The 13,708-nt window shown below is 40.5% G+C and overlaps 1 protein-coding gene across 13 annotated transcripts in view; it reads left to right on the forward strand.

Moving 5' to 3' along the window:
* Positions 1-12,745, forward strand: part of RIPOR3 (RIPOR family member 3) — a 43,124-nt gene extending 30,379 nt beyond the window's left edge. For 12 of the 13 annotated variants that reach the window (XM_015881766.3, XM_015881762.3, XM_085519850.1 and 9 more), the window contains 11 exons: positions 4,253-4,382; positions 4,834-5,412; positions 5,656-5,795; positions 6,417-6,549; positions 7,304-7,412; positions 8,168-8,329; positions 8,476-8,634; positions 9,664-9,866; positions 10,112-10,195; positions 11,060-11,150; positions 11,774-12,745. In XM_015881766.3, the coding sequence (XP_015737252.2) occupies positions 4,253-4,382; positions 4,834-5,412; positions 5,656-5,795; positions 6,417-6,549; positions 7,304-7,412; positions 8,168-8,329; positions 8,476-8,634; positions 9,664-9,866; positions 10,112-10,195; positions 11,060-11,150; positions 11,774-11,874 (1,891 nt within the window). In that variant the 3' untranslated portion in view covers positions 11,875-12,745. The remainder of the gene's footprint in view (positions 1-4,252; positions 4,383-4,833; positions 5,413-5,655; positions 5,796-6,416; positions 6,550-7,303; positions 7,413-8,167; positions 8,330-8,475; positions 8,635-9,663; positions 9,867-10,111; positions 10,196-11,059; positions 11,151-11,773) is intronic. The other variant, XM_085519855.1, reaches the window with a different exon arrangement.
* The last annotated feature ends 963 nt before the right edge of the window (positions 12,746-13,708 follow it).

The raw sequence follows: 13,708 nt of genomic DNA on the forward strand, positions 1-13,708 counted from the left end.
GCGCTGAATATTATTCCTCACTCTAATCGTACCACTGTAGATCTTCAAGGCAGTACTGTTATTTTTATTGTGTGTCATCTTACTTGAGTGCACCACTGTAGTCTTGCCAGGCTGTATGTTCTGTTCTCACTCAATTTGGCTGTGACTGAATGGATGTATGATGAACCTAATGTAGTCCTTTCACAGCAGCATTATCTGGTATATTTTAGTTTGTGACTCTGATGTCTTTGTATTGTGTGTTCAGTCCTTGTGCTTAATAAGACTTCTTTTTAATATTAAAATGACCTGCTTTCCTGAGAATCTCTGAAGAAGTGAGAAAAATCTTACAGCTAGTTAACAACTGACTTTTTTTTTCCTGGGTTTGTGAGAGTTTTGTATGTATGAATACCATGACATAAAGTTGCCTGAAAGATGGCTATTTTGCTATCTTCCCTAAGTGGAAAATAGTTACATGACCCTAAGCTTACAGCAGATTAGATGATTGTTACTGGGAATGCCAGTTTCTTGGGAAATTGACAACCACTAAATGTTTGGAGCTTTTGGTACATACTGACAGACTCGCTGCCACAAATTAAAACTTATTAACCTGCTTCTATTGGTACCATTCAGGGATTGTTCTGGGATATAGCATGGTTGATCGTACAATAGCTTTAGTCTCCAAAGCACATTAGTATTCAGAAAGTCAGAAATATACATAACTTAAATAATTTAGTTATTTGGTTGTGATAGTACCTCACAGATTACACTATAAGGGAAGGGGAAATGGCCTCAAGTTGCACCAAGCTAAGTTTAGGTTGGATGTTAGGAAACACTTCTTTACAGAAAGGGTAGTTAAACACTCCAATCGGCTCCCCAGGGAGGTGGTTGAGTCACCATCCCTGGATGTGTTTAAGAGCCGTTTGGATGTGGTGCTCAGAGATATGATTTAGTAGAGGGCTGTTAGGGTACTATGAGGCTGTGGTTGGACTTGATGATCTTTGAGGTCTTTTCCAACCTGGGTAATTCTATGATTCTGTGATAACTTTGGACCAGCAAAGATGAGTGCTGCTATGGCATTTGGAAGCACTCACCCAGCTTTTTAGAGTTGGCAACATCTGAGCAGGGAGCGGGGCTAGTGGTGATTCACTTCCTTTGGGTGTTAATCCCCACTTGGAAATTTTTCTCTCTGTGAGAATATTCCAGCTGCGTGTCTCTGCTGCATTTAAGTCTTGTGAAATGCCTTGGTACTCTACCAAGTAGATTCTCCAGAGCACTTCTGCATAGAACTGGCAGACTTCTCCACTTCGACAGCCTGTCTGATGAAGGTCCTTACAGAAAAGAAGTTGGATGATGGTAATTGAGGGTATTTCTATTTTAAGAGAGCACTCAAAGTAATGGCTGTTTCTTTTGTGTAAGAATAACTAAACAAATCTGTCTGCTACCCCCAAACATCCCTGAAAAGCCAGCTTTCAAAATGGACCTGCTTTGCAAAAAAATTGAAATGTACTTCACTCTTCTACTTCTAAATGTGTATTTTCTTTAACTAGGCTGCTAGTGTTATGGCCTCTAATAAAAGCTTTTGTAGATCATGCCATAAGGAGCATGAATGAGCTTGGGCCTATTGCAGAATTGCTTTGCTGGTTAGTTTGGCAGAATACATTGGTTTGTTTTGGCATAAAATAGTTGGGTTTTTTGTTTTGTTTTTTTGCTAACCTAATCTGAAGTCTGAATTTTCAGTCATGAATGACAAAAAGAAAACCTGTATTCTCTTCTCAAAGCTTCAGCTAGTGCCCTGTGCTGGAATCTAAAGGTTCCTGCCACCCAGAATAACTCCTCTAATTTCAGCCTGCTTTGGATCGATGCTGGCCTGGTTCACAAGGATTCCTGGAGCAGGAGGAAAACAAAACTTTAAAGGAAAATAAAAAAGGAAATTTGAGTTTATTTTGTTGGAGGTGGTTTTTTGCATCCATATTGCTAGTCTTTCTCATATAGATAAAGGCTTTTGTGAAATAAATGCTCACCTGGGCATCCTTAGGCAGCAGTCCAATATATTGCTGTGCTTTCAAGACAAATGATGTTTCAAAGCATGTCCTATAACAAGCTGCACTAACCTTGACATCTATGCTCGTTATGCTTTGATGAACTGCAGAAAACAAACTATGCTCACTCTGTTAAAAGTACGTTGTTGTTTTCACATATGTTCAATAAGGAGGGAATAAAATGAGTGTTGTGTTCTGTTAATAAGTAAGCTTAATCCATTCAACCAAAACTATTGTGGATGCAGGCTTAATAATGGAATTCAGATGCATCTATCCACTGAGTGCCTTTCTGGCCCTGCAGGTATTTAACACACAGGATGGGTGGACAGAGATTCATTAGGGTATTGTCCTGGCAGTGAGAGAGAGGAATTCAAAACCTCTGAGATGGAGAGGGTTGCGTTCAACTCTTTAATGTTTTGTCTGATTACTTACATTTGTCTAAAAATGTAATTTGGGGACAGTCCTCTGTATGCAACTGATAAAGAAATGTGGAAGGATGATAAAATAGTGGAAATACCAAGTGTTTCATCCTTCCCCAGTTTAGGGGCTTTGATAACATATATCTTGCTATTATCCAAGCACTGGTCAGTCTGAGATCCAGTGATAGAACAAGAAGCAGTAGGCACAAGCTGGAGCATAGGAGGTTCCACATAAATATGAGGAAGAAACTACTTCATGGTAGGGGTAACAGAATGCTGGAATAGGGGTCTCCTCTGGAGACATCAGAAATCCACCTGGACACGTTCCTGTGTGACCTAGTCTAGGTGTTCCTGCTCCAGCAGGGGGATTGGACTAAGGTCACTTCCAGTCCCTAACATTCTGTGATTCTGTGTAATTTCAGGAAGTGTTTAGACAAGAAAAGTGAAAGCATCTGCTAATGACTATTAATGGCAATAGTCTGCTTGCAGTGCCTGGTATATGACGTGTCTAAACTTTGATTTGCTTTAAACTTGAGTATGTGTCTGGGGGACAACCTATTCTAGTCACTCTCTTTCCTGGGCTTTTCTGTTCTGACTTCTGAAAATGTCAAGACATTGGGTGAGATAGATTCTTAGATCTGTCCCAATATGCTGCTTTGTTTGCTATATGAACGTGGAACAAGGTGATAGATCATACTTACAGAGTTTAAAAGCAAGAGATAGTAGATGCTGTAAGAGCAGATGTCATTGTTTCCAGTGTTTGTTCACCCTTCTTTTCACTCTCTACTTGCTCTCCTGCGTTAACTGTAGGCTTCTCTGGAGGGTGTCTGTGTTTTGCTAGAGGGTTCTAGTAACTGTCAAAAGCACAGTTATGTATACTTCATTATTCTTGTCCCTTTCCTATTAAGTGCCACTTTGCATTACTATATTGCTGTATTAAAAGCTAAAAATGAAAAATCTGAGGAAACGATTCCTGTGTCTCTTAAGAAATGCTGTGGATAGAAGCAATTTGCTTGCATCAATAAACTTAGCAGGCTTTGACCGATAGGCTCTTTCTGTCAGAAACCAGATTTATTTTCTGCATATTGAGACAATACAGATGGTGGTTAACATGAATCCATGGAATCGGGCTGTTTGATGAACTGCAGCTGGGTGATACTGGTTGATTTAGCCAATTATCCTGTATTAGGCTACTTCATGGAATGGTATCTCCATGCTGAGAAAGACAGTGGTGCATTGCACTGAAGGATGGTGTCCATGTGTGACGTGAGAAGCTGGAGAGGAGTGGAACTCTGCCCTTCAGCTGTTGTTAGAGAGCAGAAGTTCATTTTCGTACAGTCAGTCAGTCCTCAATAGTGTCTGGATGGTTTCAGTCTTAATGTAGTTCTGTGTTGTACAGCTAAATGCAACTATTCTCTAGTGCTACTTTGTGCTTTCTTTCTTTCTGCTATGGTGTGTGTGTCTATCAGAAAGCATTCTGTGCTGCACTGGTGTCTATGTAGGAAACTGCGGCAGGACAGAGAACTCATCAGGCTTTGCAGTCTGTTGGACTTGCCTTCCAAAGACTGTGGCACAGGTCTCTGTCTAAAGGGTGTTTTGATTTTTGTATGTGACACGCAGTATTTTTGCTTATTTCTTTTTCAGCTGATATGATCAAAGATATTGGTCAGAGAGGCAGTTAGTCTTTCTTTCCTATTATTCCCTCAGTTGTTTACTAAGTGTCACAATTCTAATTCTAACAGCTGTTCCTGTTGCTAAGCATAGCTGTACTTTCTGGTCTTACTGACAGGTTGGTCTTTGTGTCTTCTGCTACAGCCCCTTTGATGCAGAGAACCTGTTCTTGTCACCTGGAACTACCGCCAAGTTTTCTGTGGGTAGCAGGAAGAGCTCTTTATACAACTGGACCCCACCTAATACTCCCAGCTTCAGAGAGAAATACTACCCAGTGAGTATGCAGAAGAAGGCAAAATGCAGAGCGTAGACCTTGAATGTGTAGATCTGATTAGGCTATTGAAGATCACACTCAGAAATGTGAAAACATGACATTCCAGAGTGGGTTATTTTTATTTTTACTCTATTACTTGGAGCTTCATTTTAGATTTTGTAAAAGATATTAAATCACTGTGAAATATTTCTCTTGGCAGTCAGAATGGTAGGGATGTGGGCATGTGTTTTAATCCTCTATGCTGGGAATTGCACTAGGAGCCAGTCTCAGTAGCCTTAGTGCAGAACATTGTCTTAGAACCAGTGTGTTCCTCTGTGCAGAACAGCTCAGTGGTTTTTCATGAGTTTGAGTGCATGTGCTTTTAAGAACTGGAAACTGGTTCTTCATCCCAGGTGGCACATCATGCTTTTCAGTAGTATATGTGCTTACTGCTTATAAAATTTGTTTGCAGTCTGTTTTGCAACAAAGACAGAACCAAGGGGATGTAAGTGGTGAAGCTCAGCCTCCCAGCATATTAAGTTACTTGGCTGCCTGTGATTTTGGTGTACACGAGAGGAGTAAACATCACAGTCCTGCAGAGACAAGTGAAGGAGACTCATTCAGCTCTGAGGATCAGAGAGTGACAGAGTCCAGCATTACAGCTCCAGCTCTAGACAATAGGACGTTGCCATTGGTGATTATTCAAGAGACTTGTGCAGAAGAGCAGCATCCTCTTCCAGACCATGCAACTCTAGATATTCTGAAGAAGACTCCGTGTGTGGACACATTTCCAAGTAGCCCATCTAGTTTTCTGAGTCGTGGAAAAGGCGGTAGAAGTTTAAACCAGACCAGAAGTCGCCATCTGACAGAACAAGAAAGCAATAGCCAGAAAAGCTTGAACGCTGCAAATGATGCAAAACTGGATGGATCTACAAAGTCAATTGACAGGACTCTCCAAGAAGTGTTAAATTTGCTAAAATTCCATGATGTTGGTCAAACCCAGCTGGAGAAATTGGAATACCAAGTTTTAACTCTGAGGGATAAATTAAAGGTATGGTAATATTTTAACACTGGTATGTGATGTAGTTTCCACTGTTATTCCTAAGAGATAAAAAATGTTGTGACCCTGTAGTGGGTTTGACATCAGGTTATATCAATGGCATGTTCCCAATAATAAAATATTAAAAAAAAGCAAATTTGTTTGTGATTAAGAGCAATTTGAAAAATCAATCAATAAATTGTGTAAAATGATTTAATATCTACAAATAACATTTTCCCCTTCATTCTTCAAAAGCTAAGGACACTTCATCACAAACATTCATCTATGGAAAGTTTAATGGTGGAGACAGTGCTGGAAAGTTTTAACTTTTTAAATGCTGACTGTAGCGCTGATGAAGTTTCATTATTTGGAAGCATAAGAACAGCCAGTATCAGGTGGGTGTCTGCAGCACTTTGTTATAGGTGGCAAGGTAAAGGGGAAAGCAAAGCTGATCCCATAACTCTTACTCATAGATTGTTTGGCTAAGTACAGATTGTACGGAGGTGCTAACAGTGTGAACATCCAAGATAGAAACTATTTGTTTTAATATTCTGAGATTCATAATTCAGAGTGGCAGACTGAAATAGCAGGAAGCTTGAACTGAACATATGAAAAACATTGGAGAATGACACCCTCGGTAAGTGATGGAATGCCTGATGTGCAAGAGTATTACAAGCAGGGTTGTCTGGATAACTTTGAACAGTTGTCTCACATCACACTTTCTTGGAAGCATTTTCTATTATTGATTCTCCAAAATAGATTTTTCTGGGATCAGTGGATCTGATATTACTGTTGTGTAATTCATTTCTAGTTCTAGAAATAGTCCTCATGTTTTCTAAGAAGTGTTACAAATGCAATAAAAAATACTTTTGTGTCTTAAATGCCACCTGGTTTATGTTTCTGCAACTTGTTTGAATTTGTAAAAGTGAGGGTTGCACTCTACTGAGATTGCGTGTCTTCATCCTTATTTGGTAATATGAGATCATGTTTTAATCCTTCTTTCCTCTTCGCAACAGCACGTACAATGACAACACATTTCAGTCCCTGAGCTTTGATATGAAAACAGAAACAAGAGATGTAACTACTGGTGATGACAGATTAGATGTACTTTTAATAACTCATCTGAAGCTGTGCAAAGCACTTTTGCAGGTAAGAAATAGCTGATGGGATTGTGAGGTGGTTGTTGTAGCTGTTGACTTTTGAGTAGAGATACAAATAAATGTGTAGGCAGTTCTTTTTGAAGCGGAAAGATTCCGAATAGTACTTGAGTTCCAGCAGTGCAGCAGTGTATACGTGCATATGCAGAGAAGAGGTCATGCAAATATCATCCAAAACTGCTGCCTTTTTTACAGCCTCTTGGTTTCCTTGAACTTGTGGTAACCAAAGCAGGCTGCAGGAGGCTGGTTTGGGTTGAATTTTGTGTCAACAACATGTGATCAATTTTTCTTTTCTTTGTGTATGGAAAAAGCCGTATGCCTAGGAAGAAACTGGTGGCTCTCAGGGGGAAAAAAAACCACAGCAGAGTATTTCTCTCTGTTTGAGACCTTGTCCACCAACTAATTCAGATACAGTGCTCAAAGCACAATTTTGTCCTGTGCTTGCATGGCCTGCAGAGTACAGTGTAACTGTTAGTACTGATCTGCTTCACAGTTATTGGTGGATGAGGCAGATGTGAATTTCAGATACTGGACAGCCTTTTCCAGTAGAATGTCACTTTATGTTGTTCTGCTCTGCAGCTTTGCGCTCAGAAGCGAAGCCATGGTGTGATGAGAGAAGAGACCATTGGAGAGAATCTGGTGTTTTCTCCAAGACTTTTGATATGTGCTTCTATGAAACACTCATTCATCTTGAGCTTGATGCTGCCTTTTTTTTCAACCACTGACATTAGCATGTTGCATTTCAGAAACTGAGGTCACCAAATGTAGCCCAGATTATCCAAGAAAATGTTTTGGAAGAAGTGTCAGAGCAGTTGCAAGTCCTGGGGGATGTCTTGGATATGTCTGTTGAAGAAAGTGAGTAAATGCGTATTGCCAGGGCGTACCGGTGTGTGAGAGGTTCAGGGAGAAACTGAGCTTTCGCAGACGTGTCAGAGTTTCATTTTAAATTCTTTACAGATATTCACAGAATTTAAAAAGCTCTTATAGATAATTTCTCATTTTTTATTTTTATTTTTTATTTGAGAAAACAAGTGTCATGATTTGTTTTCCTTTTGTAAGGAAACAAAAAAAATTGTATAATTTTGTATAATTATATAAATGTATATGTATTTGTATATACATATATGTGTGTATGTATGTATATGTGCATATAAACATATACATATGTGTATATATATGTATTTTGTATAATTATATATTTTTTTAAAAAAGTCTGGTTCATGAAATAACTGAACAGTGAGGTGTGTCTTAGAAACAGGGATGTGTGGCAGACAGTGGAATTAGCAGTCAAAGAGCAGCAATTTTGGAAACCTGACTCTGCTGATAGGGAGAAATGAGTGATGATTCGAAGGGCAGTAGAGCTTTGCTATAAGGCATCTCATTCAGGTCTCCTAATGACAATTTGAGGCTGCAGTCCAAGCTTGCTGAAATGGGTGCTCGCAGACATTAAAATACTGGCAGCAAACCTCCTGCTTTGAACAAAGCTGTCTATATGATGCAAATTCAGTTTATGCAAATAGGTATCTAGATATGCCATCTGGTGCCTAATTTCTCATGTAAAATTCAAAATCTGCTAATGCTCACTAATTTCCTAAAATATGATTTTTCAGTTATTCAGAAGAGTAAAAAGAAGAAGCACTATCTAAAAATCTGGAGTGATGTTGCAGACCCTGGCAGTATCCTGTTTGCTTCAGCAGAAAGATTCTGTCAAGTACTGAAGTACATGTTGGCGCTCAAGATGAAGGAAAAGTACCCTGGACAATTAGAAACAGGTACTGCTCTGTTCCTTGAGCCACAGGCCATTTCAGTTGAATTTGACCACAAGAATGAAAATTATCCTTACGCCTTTAAAGAACATCTTGTTTTGGCAGCTCTACAGCATTTCCTTTATTCATTTGTTCTTTTCTGTTACTTTCAGTTCTACGAAGATTGCTAGAGCAGATCGTCACCTGCGATGGCTTGCTGCCTTCTGTGTATCTCCAAACAGAACCAGTTACTTTATTCCAATTTTATAGCTACCTGGAGAAACACCAGGTTACCAGCCTGGAGAAACATGTAGGAAGACTTGCTAAAGAAGGTAATGATGGCACTTGGCACAGGTTACTGGTGCAGATCAACTTTGAGAGCAGAGAACAGCCCAGCATTGCACTGGCAATTTGTTTTAATTCCTCTTATGACCATGCAGTTTTAGCACAAATAGGACAGAGTTGCTTGACATCTGACCAGGTAGAAACAAAACTGTGTGAAAGTTCATCTTAACTGTCAAAATAAAAAGGGGGGGGGGGGGAGGGTTCTGAGATATACTGAAATTTAAACAGAAACTGATTCAGCAACAATCTACATCTAGATTTTAGGACTGTGTAACTGCCTGTAGCTTTGTGTGACTGCATCTGCAGCAATGACACATATAATAGCTGTAACATTTCACAGGTTACTGACACGTGAGTTTGCAGAGGCAGCCAGTGTCTTGTTGAACGTTGTCCAGCATGAAGGCATTGGAACTTTGTGTTAGAAAATTATTTTCAAAATGATCCTGATCTGGCAGCATCTTTAATCTTATTTTGATGGAAATGATTTATCTGTTAGGAGACTGAGGACTTGTGCATCAGGAGTAAAAAAGATCTGTAATATTCTTCAAATTCAAATTGCAATCCAGCGTCTCATTTTTTTCTGAAGAGAAGCATGTTTTTCTCATCAACTAATGCAGCTAGAGCTTTATGAACTGCTTAAAAGAAGTAAAATGCTCGATTGTCTCATCCTTATTTTAGGAATATTCCGGAGGTTGTGATGTCCACAGGTGCAGAGATGTCTTGCACTGCATGTTGTACCCAGTGCACCTGGGTCTGTTAAGGAGCAGGGCTTTGTTGCGTGCTGTGAGCTAGAACTGTGAAATGGTAGTCACTGCTCCATGGAACAATGAGAGGGAAAGAAGACAGGATTGTCAAAGGGGCAGTCATCCTGGTTTGCTCTCTGCCTTACTTAGCGTGCTCATTAACCATGTGAACAGCTTCAGGTGGCTGAAGGAGGCAGAATTAGAGAGGAGTTAGTCTTGTTGTGGAAATGTCTTCTTTTACCATGTGGTGATGTTAAGTCCTTTCACATGCAGTGATGCTAATTGAAGAGCTGCAGTGCCCTGGACGGCTAAAGACCCTTAAAAAATTGAAAGGGAAGCGTCTGAATCGGCTCCAGCCCCTGCCGCAGTCTTTGCGGCTTCTTGGGATTTTACAGCTTGATGACAACCACCGCGTCAGCAGAGCAGCCACATCCTGCCTGTCCCGTGCAGCAGCAAACAAGAACTTCAGGGAAAAGGTTAAAACTTACTTCTTCTCAGCTTTTCTAATTAGGCGCTGAAGTGCATGTTATTTGTTTTGTCTTAAAACAGTACTGTTACCCTTTGTGCACTTCATTAATCTGAACTGAAACCACGTCAATGCTCAGGTGATTTTGTCTGTACCCTTTATTCAGTTTCACATAGATAAAACAAAGCTGATGGCAGTCTGAATTTGAGTTCTTGACTATACTGAAAGGTATGAAACTTTTCTTTTGTCTTTCAGGCTCTCCTTTTTTACACTGATGTTTTAGTTGGCAGCGATGCAAGACTTCAGCAAGCTGCGTGTTTGGCCCTTAAAAATCTCAGAGTAAGTATTTATAGCTCTACTTGTATCTTGCCGTGTCTGGCAAATTGCTTTTGAATCTGGTAGGGTTACTTTTTCATCATCCTTTTGTCTGGAATTAATGAATTCTTTACCTTCCGGAGTTCCAAAATTTAACTGCTGTTGTTAAAAAGCAGCAGGTAGAAGGGGTGTCTCAGTTTAATCTGACAGGCATGGTAAACTGGTAGAAAGGAGCTTTCTAGTTTCTCCAGCATTACCACAGCAGATAGTGCGTGACTGAGGACATCTGGTATGAGGGAGAATGAGCAGTGGAGTTGCTTATGTATGGAGTCAGTTCTTACTCTTTAACTGTAGAAGTTAAATCAGTTAATCTTATTTTAGTAATAGCTGACAATAGTCAGAAAATAAAAACAGTGTTTGTATTGCTACTATAAGCAATTGTCTGAATAGATTTAAATCTACCTAACAGCCACAAGTCTGTAATAAATTTGCACACAAAGGATTACTGATAGTAGTTTCTACAAACATAGCCATAAGATAGGCCTGACAAGCAAGTCTTACTCTCCAAGTCAGATCTGCTAAGCAAGTGTTGCCATGGCACAGCTTTTCAGAGATGGTCCCGATTGTTTTATGCTAATCTAACAGTACTGCAGCAGTGTACTGGGGACCAGAGTTTAAACACTTTTTTATGTCTTAAAACAGGAGAGAAAGGATAAAACAAAAGTGATATAATGCTCAGAAAAATTAAGTGCAAGCCAATACCTCTGGGGAGAAAAGAAAGATCACAGTCAGACACAAGAAGAAATGGGAGTTAGTTTGCATGTGTTTACTTTGAAAAGTTCATCAGAAAGTTTGATGAAAGGCTACTGTTGCATTTTTCTCAAATAGGGCATAGAGAGTATTGAGCAGGTTGCCCACCTGTGCCAGTCTGAAACAGAGGATGTAAGGAATGCAGCCAGGGAAGCAACGCTGTCCTTTGGTGAGTCTTCATGCAACTTAAAATGCAGATTCCAAAAAATAGTGTGAAGCAGTGCAAAGCCAGAACAGGTCTGAAGCTCTGCTTGTGTTGTACAGCCTGAACACATTCTAGACTCTCAAAATGTTTCATGAACGACTGTTTCATACCATTAAGGGGACACATACAATAACCAACTTTGTGCCACCGATAATGACCAAAGGCTTCTATTGCTGTTTGTAGAACCCAACCAAGACTATTGTAGGATAAGGTTGTAATTTCCCTGCTCTGCTCTTCCTGAAAATACTTAAAGAGTCACGCTCAGTTCTGGGGATCACAAGAATGAATTCACAGAAATACTAAGACTCGCATGCATTACAGAACACATTTTCCAATCGTGATACTCCATGCTGTTAATCATATGGAAATGTTTACAGAGGGCCTGATTATTTTTTAAATGAAGTTTTCTCTTGGAGACTTGTAGCAGGGTTTGGAGCACTGCTGCTTTGTGGAGATTTGTCACTACTCTTTGTTCTTACTAGTTCTGTACGAAGTCGCAACAGAAGTATTTCTCACTATTGCTTTTGTCAGGTTAGTTCTAACTGCTTTCTTTTCCTCAGTGTGAGATGTATTTTCTTTCTCCATAGGTGAAAAGGGACGACAAGCCTTTGAGAAAATGGACAGGATTTGCTGTGAATTAAGGGACGCTGTGCAGCAGGAGGCTGAAATTGAGATCACAGTATTTTAGTAGTGGAGCATAAGGAGATAAGTCATACTGTCCTCACAGCCACTTGTGGGTACCCCAGGGTTTAGTTTTATTGTTTATCAGCATTTTCTTTACTTATACCCTGCTGTGTACATGCTGCCTACTGACAGTAGTTTTGTTTCCAAAGTGAATGCAGTTTGTAATCGGAATCTAAATCAAATAGACTGGAATCTACATTTTTTTTCCCCCACTTTCAGCATTGATAATCTGAAATGCTGAAGAAAAAAACAAACTGGGGTCTGTAAGAATGTCAAACCAGGCTGCAGTATGAGTGAAGCCTTCATCTCACAGCAGTGATCCAAGAGTCCATCTAGAACCTTGCTGACAACTGATTGTTTCCATCAGCTGCCCTGTAAGAAAATCTGGCAGCATTGCTTGATGGTTTCTTTTCTTTCTAATGTGGTGCTGCTGCAGAAGGAGCAGTGCCTTGTTTCAAAAGCTGTTTTCTTTTCGTTTTTATTTTTTGTATCAGTGCAACTTAGAACAGGTTTGAGCAAAGATGGGCAAGGACAAATAGTGTAAATCCTCTGCAGTTTACAAGGGAAGTTATTTATCGTATTAGCCATGTACAAATCAGACTGCCACACAGGCAGAGCTGTGTAAGTTTTTTAGGGCAAAAAAGCATTTTATTCTTTTAGTCATAGGTCGGTATTTGTATAATCATGTGTCACTGCCAGGCTCCTTACCCCCCGCTTCATGTAAGGGGAGGGTAACCATGATGTGAACCATGGCTTCAGGTGAAACACTTGAAAAGGTGTGTGTGTAAATATTTTATATATAACACTTTTTCTATTCAGTATTTATTTGTTGGATTTTATACTTTCTGGACTTCTAATAAAACTTTTGAGACAAATCCTGCATGTCCTTAACGTGGGTATATGGACAGAATGATGGGGAAGGTGCAAAGAACGGCGGTTCTGTGTACCAAGTCAGGGTGTGTGTCCAGTAAGTACGTCACCCACTTACTTCCTATCCGCTCTGCCACATTCAGGCTTGTACAGTGCAGGCAGGCCTGGCTGCTGCTGTGCTGTCAGTATTGCCCTTGGAACGTGGGGCATCCTGAAACCCTGCAGCTCTTTACTCGTGAGCTCTGAACTGCGATGTTCAGGTCGCGCTGTTCCATAACAAACTAACCACACTTAGAGGTGGCTGCTCATAGGTTTTGTAACTCTCCTTTTAATGTATGTAACTCTGCTTTTCATTTATAGATGTATTTACAAGTACAGGACAGGCGTTCTCTGCCTCGGTAAGTTCCCTGCTGCCCCGGCAGCTGCCACCCGCTCTTCCCTTTGCTGGCAGGGTGCTGTGCGGAGCCGGAGCCGGGTGGTGAGTGGTGAGGTGTGTGCAGGCTCTGAGAGCACAGCGCAGCCATGGCTGCTTCAGCGCCGTGTTGTGGAACTACTGAAAATGCTCTTCTCGAGCACTTCTCCGGTTGTAGCTTCCTTCAAAACCTAAACAAAATTACTTTAGTTCAAACAGCGCAGCAGTGCGGTGATCCTGTAGTCCTTCCCTGCCTAAGGCAGCAGAAACTCTTCACAAACTTGTGACGGAGTCACTATGTTGTGTACATCACAGCAATTACTCACCCAACATACTTCAGTGTTAACTGCTTAAAACGAATGACTTGGGATGGGAGGATAAACATGGCAGGGAGAGGCACAGAACAGAACGGGGCAACTCCTCTTCCTGGAGCTCTGACAGTAACACGTCAAACCCTTTCCAGGAAGAGAAACAGACGTTGTTCAGTGCAGATCTGCAGGTAATTCAGAGCAGGCTCCGGCAGTGAGGAAACACACAGCGATGGGACTCAGGTGCG

The sequence above is a fragment of the Coturnix japonica genome, chromosome 19 (assembly GCF_054131305.1).
Source record: "Coturnix japonica strain WE chromosome 19, WE-NBRP24, whole genome shotgun sequence".
Classification (NCBI taxonomy): domain Eukaryota; kingdom Metazoa; phylum Chordata; class Aves; order Galliformes; family Phasianidae; genus Coturnix; species Coturnix japonica.